Source organism: Tympanuchus pallidicinctus, unplaced genomic scaffold, assembly GCF_026119805.1.
Source record: "Tympanuchus pallidicinctus isolate F22 unplaced genomic scaffold, pur_lepc_1.0 scaffold3, whole genome shotgun sequence".
Classification (NCBI taxonomy): Eukaryota; Metazoa; Chordata; class Aves; order Galliformes; family Phasianidae; genus Tympanuchus; species Tympanuchus pallidicinctus.
The window spans coordinates 103,307,353-103,319,370 of NW_026294747.1; the positions used below are offsets into that span (position 1 = coordinate 103,307,353).

At 39.7% G+C, this 12,018-nt stretch overlaps 1 protein-coding gene across 20 annotated transcripts in view; it reads left to right on the forward strand.

Moving 5' to 3' along the window:
* ARPP21 (cAMP regulated phosphoprotein 21) overlaps nucleotides 1-12,018 on the forward strand; it is a 185,008-nt gene that overhangs the window by 82,868 nt on the left and 90,122 nt on the right. For 16 of the 20 annotated variants that reach the window (XM_052692829.1, XM_052692831.1, XM_052692843.1 and 13 more), the window contains 6 exons: nucleotides 3,183-3,351; nucleotides 4,998-5,203; nucleotides 5,607-5,648; nucleotides 6,077-6,112; nucleotides 6,908-6,997; nucleotides 11,024-11,168. In XM_052692829.1, the coding sequence (XP_052548789.1) occupies nucleotides 5,036-5,203; nucleotides 5,607-5,648; nucleotides 6,077-6,112; nucleotides 6,908-6,997; nucleotides 11,024-11,168 (481 nt within the window). In that variant the 5' untranslated portion in view covers nucleotides 3,183-3,351; nucleotides 4,998-5,035. Of the gene's footprint in view, nucleotides 1-1,805; nucleotides 3,098-3,182; nucleotides 3,352-4,997; nucleotides 5,204-5,606; nucleotides 5,649-6,076; nucleotides 6,113-6,907; nucleotides 6,998-11,023; nucleotides 11,169-12,018 lie in introns of those variants that run through there. The other 4 variants (XM_052692830.1, XM_052692833.1, XM_052692834.1 and 1 more) reach the window with 4 other exon arrangements.

Consider the following 12,018-nt stretch of genomic DNA (forward strand, 5'->3'; position numbering starts at 1 on the left):
GCAAGACCTTTGAGACCATGGAGGCAGTTGCTGACACCTAATACAGGCATGCTTACTGTCCTGTTGTGGGTTTTGTTAAAAGTTTTGCTGTTTGATTTCAGTTGGTGATCATCTATCAGACGTTCAGTGAGGTGGTTTTTCTGATGCTTTTGCTCGTTGTTCTCTTCTGCCTTTGTTTTTGTTTTTTTTTTTTTGACAGCTCATCTATAGTTTCTAAACTCGTGCATTAACCTAAGTATACATCTTCCTATGGGCTTTTCTGGGGATATATGTGGTGCGTGTTATGCAAGCATATGTGAGCACACGTGCCTTCGTGCAGTCCCTTCTCTCTGGGCTCTGGCAGCATCTGCTCCTGCACAGCAGTACCCTCAGCTTTTGAAGCAAAAGCCCTATTGATAAAGAAAACAATTCAAGAAAAAACAGCATTTTCATCCTACAGCATATGCTGATCAGCTGGCCTTTGTAAATTCTTTGCTAACTGATGATGTGATTTCTTGGGAAGAAGCTCTACAAACAGCTTGGTGAGCACCTGTATCTTCTGTTCCATGCTGCGTGCGATGCTCATGTTGCATTAAGAAATTAGATGCTCAGATGTTATTGCAGTCTCCTGCAGACCACATCTAAGCTCCCAACACTGTGTAATGTAAGACTCGCTTTTAAATGAGGAAGAGCAAAGCCCCTTGCTAGGCAAAAACCACCTTTCTTCCCGAGTCGAAAGCTCCAAATGCGTGTGTTCTGCCTCCTGCGTCACGCCAGCGCTGAGGCCTGACAGTCAAATCGGGGCTGACATTTGTGATGTGCAGGGAGGAGAAGGATCCAGTATGCTTCTCCAAGGCAGAGCTGTCACCGTAGGTCTGGCAGTAGCGAGAAGCGTGCTCATCACCGAGTGACTGGGGATCCTGGGAGCGCGCGGAAAATAGAAACGCGTGTGCCATCAAAACGCCTCACTTCTAATGGCTATTTTCTGCCTGATGCCATTTTGCTATTTGCATCCTCCCTTGAAGTATTTTATAGAAATCTGAGTCCTTTTGGAAACCCACCCAAACAACCAGAAGTGTATCTTACGTATTGTAGTATGTAAGTGATTAGTCATCACTTCTAAATTACCTAGAGGAGGAGGGAATTTATATTAAGCGAAGACGAGGAGCTTGGCTGAGTGATATATGTCTCAGCCATACCTGTCGTCTTGCCTTTTTTTTAATCCCCAGAAATAAAACTGGAAGAGTTTTTAAGAATCTTCCCAAGAAACACTGTCATTGCAGCTTTGACAGGTGGTAGCTGCACACTGTAAGCTTCTTTTTCTACTTGTTTGCTTTCTCAGGGAAAATTCGAGTTGTTTTAACTTAAGATTCTATAGTTTTCTCATACCTTACCATTGAAAAATCATGTTGGCATTAGAAATCTTAACTATAACAACAGGGGGAATCGTCTCTGAGCATGATAAGATTATGTTCAGCATCAACAGCGTAGAACTGTGTTGGAGTTGCAGGAGATCTCATCCTAGGTGTGATATTCTTTGCTTGCTTGCTTTGGGGTCCATTTTTTGGTTTGTCCTGTTAGTTTTATGAATAGTTAATGCATACTGCGTCGTACAATGAAGAATCCTGAAATAATCGTTTGTGTTCTGATTTTTGGTACAGGTTAGTTGGTTTGGGAGGTGTTTGATTGCAGTGTTTTCTTCCCTGCCTGGCTGTTTTCCAGGTGAAACTGCAACACACTGTACAACTCTGGGTTTCTCTGGGTGTTTTTCTTTGTTTTTAATTTTTGTGGTGGTGGTGTTAGGTTGTTTTTTTTTTTGTTTTTTTTTTTTTTTTGATTGGTTTGCCACCACCACCTCTCCGGCTGTTGGCTCTATTAAATATATTTTTGTGTGTGCTTGTGTGCTTGGGCATAATTTTCCATGCGGTTACTTTGCCACCCTCATCATGTCAAAGTACGTTTCTCTGTGAGATGCATTACTGAATATGCCCTGCTAGAAATACTGACGTGAGAGTGTCTTACTCTGCACAAATTATAAGTGGCTTGTGGAAATGCTTTCATTAATGTAACTTTATGGCGTTGTAGAAATTCATAGAGCTGTGTGCTCTTCTCCTCTGTGCCTGAGGTTCTGGAGGGAGCAGGGCTTGATGTTGGGCAACGCTGAGTTGCGTTTTGGTGTCTTGACATCCAGCTACTTGAATGCTGGAAGCTCCTGTGATCTGCCAGTACTTCCTGGCAGCTGCAGCCAGGTGTGGCTTTCAGTATGCCTTGGAAACAAGGAATCCGAGATGATTTTCAACATTTTTTTTTTCCTTCTGAAGCAGAGTGCAGTGGGTTTCTTCCTATTTCCCATTTCTGTGACGTGTACTAACTGCTTCAACCTCTGTGCACAGGCAAGCATTGAGGAGTGGACAGCTGAGCATGCAGCCATGGCTGGCGGATCAGCCTTGTCCCAAAATGCTCACATTCTTTCACACCAGTTGCTCAGTTGGCCAACACTCTCCTGATGAACAGTATATACTTGTTGCAGTGCAGTCAATGCTGTGCAATGAGGCAAATTTTTAGGTGTATTTCTCCAGTGATAACCTGGAGGTCTCCTTGTGTACAGCAGGAAGTTCTTTTGGGCATTGTTTGGGGAGTAGAGTTTCAAAGCCATCCACCTCCCCTTCTTGAACGTTTCAACTTATATTTGGCTTACTAAACCTCAGTTCACCTCCCTGGCAAAGGAGGTCACTTTCCAGAAACCCCCATCTAGCTGATTTTCAGTCCTATTTGAAGATGTAAATTCTAGTTGGAGCAGCAGCTGTCGTTTAAAAACAAGCAAGTCTTTCTTGCTCATGCCCTCAGAGATTTCTGTTGAAGCAAACAGATGAGCTTATATATAAATATGTATATGTGCTTTTTTTAATGAGAAGTGCTGGAATTCACTAAAAAAGGTTAGAATCGAAGTGAGTAATCTTCAGTGCATAATGCAATTGTTAATTTTAGTTCTTTGCGTAGGAGCTGTTATGCCTTGAACAGCCGGCTCTAGCCTTCATTAGAGAAGAAGCAGGCAGTTTTGAGACAGGTGGAGCTGGATCAAGCTGTGAAAGTGATTTACTTGAAGCTGGTCATTAGTGTTAGAAATCTGGTCTTGTCTATTGCATCCTTACCCATACCACGGTCGTTACCGTTACTGTTATTTACTTTTTGTCTTTTTCCAGGTTGACGATGATCCATCAAACTCTCTGAAGAAGCAGCATGGAGATAGGTGTGCTGAACTGCTAATGGGGACATGGGACTCAAGTTGTCGTTGATCATTTGCGTGGACTTAACTAGCGAAGAGCAACAGAAGACGCTAGGAAGACAGTGGGAATTATAGCAGTTTTTCAGGTAAATGATTTCTTTAGTGCAGCTGCCTAGCCATGACTATAACTGGTTTTTAAATGTCGTGTGAGCATGTAGATGAGCTGCGGGATGATATGAACACGTAGAGTTTATGTACGTGCACGTCTTGGTTATAAATCCATAGCAAATTAAGGACCATTAGCAGACCAACTCTTGGTCTCGCAGTTCATCGTGTTTTGAAATTTTAGCAAAGTATCAGCTATAGCTGCAGGTTAACCAATAGCATTACTCTTCCTGGGTAGAAGAGCAGGGGGATGAGGATAGTTCAAAGCTTGAATTGGCTTTCTGCAATCAAATTTACAAGCTTAATATTCGGTGTAGTTTCCTATCTTGCAAAATCCACAGTTCTCTAAGGAAATAGCGTTTTGATGTAATGTTGGAAAGATTTTATTTGCTTATCATGTCAAAAGAAAAGCAAAAACTGGGACGAATAAGGTTACAAATTACTAGTACATTTTTTTCATTTAAAGTATAGCTTTACAAAAATTGAAGCTGAGTGAAAAGTTGACAAAAAATTGAGAAAAAAATTGAAGCTAACAAATCTGCTGAGTATTGATTAGAAGCTGTAAAAAGAAACATGGCAAAATGGGGTTTTTCTTAATAACCGCTGTATCATTGTAGACGAGAGGTGAGATTTTGTGAAAGACTCATAGAAATAACTCCTCAGCTATGGTTGTTTCTCCTGAAGATGCATCTTAAGCCAAATGGATGGAGAGGAAGAAATAATTAAATTATTCATAAGTCTCATTTGACAATTGATCAGTGGGGAGGCTTGAAGAGGGTGCTAGAGAGGGGAATAATAATAGGCTTTAACTTTGAAAAGCTTTTAGAGCTTCTGCAACCCATTGTGAGCCAAGAGTAAATGCAGTTCGGTTAGGATGTCATCATCAGAAATACCTGCCGTGGGCATCCTGTAGGATTTCCACAGTGCTGGAGAGTGACATGGGGCTTAGGAAGAGGTTTAGACTTTTAATAATGGAGCTGTCAGTTTGATGCCTGCGAACGCAAGCCCTGAGAGTTTTATTGCCAAATTTAGATTTCGTGTTTATATTGAATTATTACCTCTCCAACTGAATTTTTGTTATTACTGTTAACCAATATTGAGCACCACAGGCTTCTGTTATATACAGAGAACACGGCTGAGTGTTGAAAAGCCACAATATCGTGGTTGGTGCTTGTCTTTTATTTTTCATTCTCTTTCATTTGAGGCTGTAGTTTTCTTAAAATTAAAAAAAAGAAAGGATCTAGGGGAGGGGAGCACATGCCAGCCTACCTGTAGGGCAGAGCGGGTTCTTCCCTGCCTGGTGCCACTGAGGTCTTGTGCAGAGCCCCTCGCTCCCCCTCCCTTTCACCCAGTTGTCTCAGAGCCTTGCCTTAAGGCTGTTTCTCAACCCCTGCAGCACTCTTTAGTTTTGGAGCTCTGCTCAATTATCCCAAGTCAATTCCGCTGTTACCCAATGCTGTCAATTGAATGCATCACTTCAGCTGAGGCGTGCGTAGCTCTCAACTCCTGAGCTCCTCACTTTGGTTTATTTATTGAAGGGAATGAAATGACTTGCCTGGGAATGTAAAAAAAATAAAATTCATCCCTGGTGTTTTTGTGTTTGTGTTGTGGTATCTTGACCTTTCAGGTCACCAAATCTTGTTATTTTAATTTCTGTCTGGAAGAATGTCTGAGCAAGGTAAATTGAACCAGGAGACAGCAGAGGAAGCTGCGAAAGAGCAGGAGTCTGCCATCTCAGAAGCAACCCCAGACAACTGTATCCTTAATAAATCTGAAAGCTCAGAAGTAGAGGAGAAAGAGGAAAAACTGAGCGATGGCAAGACAGAGCTGCAGGTAAGATGGGAATAGCAAATGCATGCATTAAATATTGATGTGTTATCATTGCACTTCCATTTCTATGACCTCTTTCATTGCCTACGCTTCCCTTGTTTTATTCCCTCATAATTTGAGACTTGTCTCTTTTTGGTTTTTGTTGTGTTTTTTTTTTTTTTTTTTTTCATTTGGATCCTTTTATCTCCCTGTAAAATAAATGCTGTTATTTGTTATACCTTTCAAGCTCTTTAGGCTGCTGTCCATGTTATTAATTTTTGAGAAGTTAATTCCTACACGTCTGTGTTAGAGCTTGGTGAAATATTTGACTGTTTTCCCTCTTTGGGGATTTAGAAAACTACCTTGATCTCATGAATTTACAGGTAATGCTAATGAATAATTACTTAATGTGTGGTTTGGTTTGTAGGTGTTACTGCCAACAAAAAGTTGTTTTGCAAAGCCTAAGAAGGTAATTTAACAAGAAGACTTTGTCGAATGAGGGGGTCTAAATCCATTTTGCTCAATGGAATATAAAATAAAGGGGGAGACTACAATTTAAGAGGAATTTGGAGAGGGGAAGCATTTACTTAAGTATGTCTTTTCTTGTAATTCTATTCTATGCAAAAATTACAGAACACTATGCAGTGTTTGTGCTGATTGTACCTGTTTTTAAAATGGATGAGGTGAGCAGAGGTGATTCTCTGTTCTTCTTGCTTTCCAGACTGGGTTTGGGGAAGTTGTTTCTGGCAATCAGCACCTCATTAAAATACTGGCTTAGAAATGATTTAATTTCTTTACTTATCGGAAATGCTCTTGTTGTGCACATTTCCTACTGAAGTGAAAACTGCTTTTTTTTTTTTTTTCTTTTTTTTTCTTTTTATTTTTTACCATACCCAGAAACGAGGTGCAAACCAGCAGAAAAAGAGATCTAAGGTAAGGGTCCATGTCTGTTTGGAATTGCATGATAAGCTGCCATGTTTGGATGGAGAATTTGAGTCATCTGTCTGTGATTGGATTGATGGCCTTCTGCTGGTTGGTTGTGGTGGGTTTTTTTGTTTGGTTGTTTTTTCCTTTTATTTATTTATTTATTTATTACCTCTAATCCTGTTGCACAAAGGTAGAGGAGTTCCTTTAGGTGAGATATGTCAGGCATCCCATTGTTTATCCCCAGTACTTACATGCTTGTGGGCTCGTGTGCTCATGTTAAACTGAATGTGCCAATGAGGAAGGAAAATACTTATTCCCTTTGCTTTGGTAATGAACATTTTATGTTTGTTTCAATATTATTTTAATGGTTTAATTTTGATGTAAGTAACAGAGGTTGTTTTACTCCAGGTTGGGGGAGAGGGGTATGGAGGAGCAAAGGAGCTTCTAGGGCAGCAGAAGCTCTTACAATTTTCCAAGCTGGGAATCTGTAAAACTTGAGTGTTTTATTAATCTGTTCCTTATTATTAGTATTGGATTATCTACTCTGATTATTTTTTTTTTAGTGGATTTAGTGGAAGCGAACCATAGCAGAAATGACTAAAAGCACAAAGAAACTAACTGCCTCTCATATGTGGCTCATAGCTTACGATAGCTTTCTGTCCGTATCTAAGTCAGATAAAGCTGTACTGGATATGTACTTAGGTAGGTGTTCAGGATGTTTAGGGACAGCTGATGTGCTCTTTATGTGACCTGGGATCAGCAGGAGTGTTTTCTTTCTCGTTTTCTTTCTGTCTTATTCAGTCAGGAGCTAAGGGAAAGCTCGTCCGGAGTCTTGCTGTGTGTGAGGAGTCATCCCCTCGCCCAGGAGCGGAAACCCTTCACGACAATCAGGTACGTTTACAGTCATTGCTGTTAGCTGCATGGTTGACCTCCGAGTTCTGTTGCATGGCTTCGTTACTTAATTGGGCATTTAGCAGTGTGTTTCTTGGGGGAAAAAATTACATTTGACAGTGAACACATTTTTGTGGAGTTATCTGGTTTAGCGTGAACTTTATTTTGAAATATTGGTTTTGCACTATGTCACAGGGTGTTGTTTGCTTTTTTTTCCAGACCCCCTGAAAATTTCAGCAAATGGAAAAGAATTCAAAAGAATTCGGTTTCTAAAATTAAAAAAAACAAATAGTAACAATCAAAAAGAATATTAATGTCATTTTCTCTAAGGCTATCTCTTCTGAGGCTGCACCAGATACAGTTATGAATATGCTTTGGTTTCTGGGTCCTCTGAGACTCCAGGTCATAACAGCATCCCATTCACTTAAAATCTACAGGTCCTTTGCTCTCCAGAATACCTTGGAAGAGTCAAGGGTGCCTTCTATCAAGTGGCATTTGTTTCCTAAACTCTTGGTGTAGACTTTCCAGTAACAAAAAGCTTGTCTTTGAGTCTATCTGTACTGGTAGTGTTGTATTCCCCATGACTGGTAGAGTTCTGTCCCTTCACCCCGGAGCCTAACACTGGTGGCAGTCTGTGTAGACCCACTTTAAAAAAAATATCCCAGTTGGAAAACCTTAGATATGCTTCTTTGTTTGCCTGCTAAGAACAAGACTTGAATAAAGCACACAAACTAAAACCAAAATAACATGAGCACTGCCTGCCTGTATGTAATTTGAGATGTGTATGTGCAAATATGTGCAAACGAGATCAGCCATAGAGAGTTTGAAGAAGTGACTTCTTGCAAGCCTAGCACAAAAAAAAATGGAAAATCACATTCAAGTGTACTTTCTCTCAGTTTCCTCTATTGACTTGAAATGAATCAAATTCAGCTCTCCTCTTCTCTCATATATGGAGAGATTTTTTCTATTTTTTTATTGTTTTAAAAGACCAAAAACCAGGTTGTTTAGCAGGGGGACTTTTCCACGTTCTACTGCTCTACAATGACGTTTATGCAGTTGCTAGTATTATTTTACCAGTTGTTCTGTTCTAGGTATATGCTAGCTTAACATGCATTGCTCGACACGCGTGGCTTTTGTTCTGCTTTCATTTGTATTTTCTATTGTTTACTGGAGAATGAAAAAGAGAATAATATAAATATAAAGAGACTGTATTAAGCATGGCATGGTAGTTGATAATGTACTGCACAGGATCTGTACTGAACCTCCCTACTTCAGGCAGTGGGGCTCCAGCTGCACACGGAGCCCGACCCTACCTGATTGCACTGGGAACAGCAGGGGTGTCCATGGCCATTCTGAAACAATAACGGGAGATGAAAGGCTCCCTGGACCTAGGTTCCATTTTGTAAAGATGAAGTTGGCTGGGTGTGATCAATGAGGTCAGAGTCGCCTTTTTGCCCTCACTGCCCTTTGGCTAATGAACGTGGCTCAGCTTTGCCATGGGACCTGCAGCCTCCTCCTTGGACTGGCTGAAGGGTACAGGAAGCTTTGTGCCTACCCAGTTGCTTTGCTTTCACTTTATAGGAGAAAAAGCTTATTTTTCTTATTTTTTTTAAATTATTATTTAATCTTCATGGTTTACAAAGCACAGAAAATAAATTGCCAGAGAATGTACGGTACATTGCCAGAACTACAAAGTATGGATTGTACTGCAGACTTGATGTTTGTATTTATATTTGAATACTTGCCTTCATTTTCCTGTGTAAGGAAAAAACACTTGTTTACCTGTATTACTTGATCTTGAACGCTTACCTGATAGTTCACTATGTCCTTACTTACAAGGAATGTTGCCTTTAATGTTATACTGTTGACCAATACGTGTATTACTGCAATTTGAATATTTATTTTGTTGTTCACTATACTTACCTTGTATCAATGTATTTACTAACACTGTATTTTATTATTGAGAAACATCAATAAAAATATAACAAAATACACAGTAGCTTGCTTTCACGACTCTACAGCCCTTCATGTGTGTTTCTTCCAGTGCAACCAACCATAGAAGCGTTATGTTAAATGTAAGACAGCATTTCCTGTATGTTCATATGTGTGCTTATGTGCACAGTCTGTTGTTTTTCATTGCAGTAAGTGCATGTTTGCAGCCGTTGTGAAGCGTAAGGTCAATGTCCTGAGATTGGCGCAGCCAGTTACATTTTTCTCCTCTGTTTGGAAAGCTAATGGCACGGTTGCTCTGCTCGGAGCAGCACAGGGGCTCAGGGCTGTCCTTCGGGGTCTTCTGTCAGTGGTTGATCTAAGCATGGGGTTTGAATGAGAAATTGTTCTGCCATTTGAAGTGAAAGAAAGCAGGCACAATCTTAGCCCTCTCAGTGCATCCAAGCAGGTTAGCAGGCATTTTTGTCACCCCTTATCTCATCTGGCCAGCAGTCCCTCCCTTGTACCTACTGTACACTGAGATCTTGGCTAGCACTGTCATCTAGAGATAACAGAGATAGGGATTAAGGAGAGTAGTTCATATTAAATATGGGCTCTAAGGCTTTGTTTCTACTTAATAGTGCTTTTCATCTTGAGTCCTTTGTGCCACATTCAATTAGACTGAGAAATTACCCAATTCCTGTCTTTCTGTGGCATGTTTATGCTGCTACCTCGTTCCATTAGGATTTTGTCTCACATGTGCTGTGGTGGCTGATTTGTTCTTTACTTAAGACAAGAAAAGCACCAAAATCTTGTTTTTTTTTAAAAAAATAAATATTGAAAGTATCAGTTAAATTACAGTGGTCTTGGTTTGTTTTTTTTTTCCTTAAAGAAAAAAATCCCTTATTTTGAAGCATTTTATCAATACTTCTGTTATGCTATTATTCTTTGAAAAATTGTGAGGTAGGAATATTTAGTAGCATTCAACAAATTCTGATTTTTCTGCAGCCAAGGTGAATTTGGATTTCATTAACCTGATGCCAGAAATTTATCAGGCCTGCAGGACTCTCCTGTATTAAATACTGCATTACCAGGGAGCTTTGCTGCAGCTTAATTCAATTTTTACACAAAAGCATATGTTGTTATTTTGGGATTTTTTTCAACAAAAAATACAAACACATAAGCCTGCTCCCTTAAGTTTGGTACAATCAGATTGTTTTCTTCAGAAGTTACCGTAGCGTTATTTATATTTCTCAAGATATTTCAATTTGCATTTTATTCAAACGGACACAATGTAAGCGATGTTGAAGTGGGGAATAACAAGTTCCTTAAAGCAAATCAGAAAAGGCGACGAGCTTGAATTCTCAATTTTAATTAATTTTTAAAGCTAAAGCATGCTTTCAAGGGGACTCAGTCTTTCTGAAGTACTGCATTTCTGAGGATGTGTGGTGCCTCAGAGAATTTTGCTTACCACAACTTGTTTGAATATTGCAGTGCCCACTTCACCCCCTCAGCTGAAGGAATATTTGTGCATTTTTAGATATGAAGTATGCAATACAGTAACTCAGTAAGCCATGTTGGGTACAAATGAGTTTATAATTTGCCTGCCTATGTCTTCTATCAGAGCCTGAATGCTCAGTCTTGCTGATGCTGAATTTACATGCACAAAGCAGTTCATGTGAACCTGCAACCTGCTTTTTCTGGGGAAGAAGTCTCATTTTTCAGACCTTTTCCCACTGGTTGTTATTTGACATTCGTGCTATTTCTTAATTTTTAGGATTCCTTACAAAGACCCACATGAAATGCAATTCACTGTTTTGGCAACTCTTGAGAGTGAATTACTGAAGTGGAGAATAACGTGCCTTTAACGTAGGTAGACTAAAAGCACGTAGATTTCAAACCACCTACTAGTAGAATTTGGCTTCTAAGATGATGTTATTCTCCTGGAAAAAAAATCATTTTTCAAATAGGAAAGAAATGTACCTGGCTTCAGCTTTTCTAGACATACGCAGTTTAACGTGTATCTCCACAGGCTGCGAATCACAGAAACTGTATTGAATCTGGCCCTAAAGTTATTTATCTTTTTCTTCCCAACAGGAATCGATACAACTACAGCTTTCAAGTTTTCCTAGTTTGCAAGAAGAAGATAAAACTAATAAAGATGACTCCGAGAAAGAAAAAGAGAAAGATAAAAATAAAGAGAAAAACAGTGAGAAAAACAAGATCAGAATGTTATCAAAAGGTGAATTTGGAATATTTAAACTGCTATAACTACTCTTATAAGCATACACTTCTTTCTTTGTGCATAAATACTCAGGAACGTTCCCACACATTGTGATAATTCAGAATGTTATAATTCAGAATGTGATAATTCAGAAACGTGCGTGCATGAATTTTTCATAGAAATGTTGGGCTTTGAAAGTGAGAAACCTTCCAAAATGGTTTGGTGTGGATATTTTTTTTTCATGTAAAATGATTGTTTTGAATACTTAACTGTGGTGGTGTGAACTTATATGTATGTAAGCATGTGTGGTTATGTAAGGGATAAGTCTCTGGCTAATATTCTTTTTCTCTCTCTGGTAATGACAGTACACTGACAGGTTGTTTGTGCAGTGTAGGCAGCAGAGTAATCCTGGTTAGTATCACTCCTCTGTGTCAGAGAATTTCTTTCAAACACTATAAGGAAGTCCAGCCAATTTCGACCTTTAACCTGCATTGCCACCTAATATTGCAGTTACCTATCACCTGCTATCACCTACTACAACTTCTTCAGGACCGATCCTATATCTAAACAAAGTCATATTTGAAAAACCTTTTTATTAATCCACGGTACAAAGTTAGAGCATAACATCTTAAAAATAATCGTTGCCTACCTGGGTGCAGATCCGCAGCTGGTGTGAATTGTCATTTGGCTTCAATGGAGCTCTCCACAGCTCACGCCAGCTCGCGGATCTGCCCGTACCTTTGGTTCAGGCAGTGTGGCAATGCTGGAAAATTAATTCTGACTGCTGTCACACGTCCCCATTACCCGCCTACTTTCAGGTGTCACTGGATTTTCAGTCTGTTTATAGAATTCCTCTCGGCACCATGCC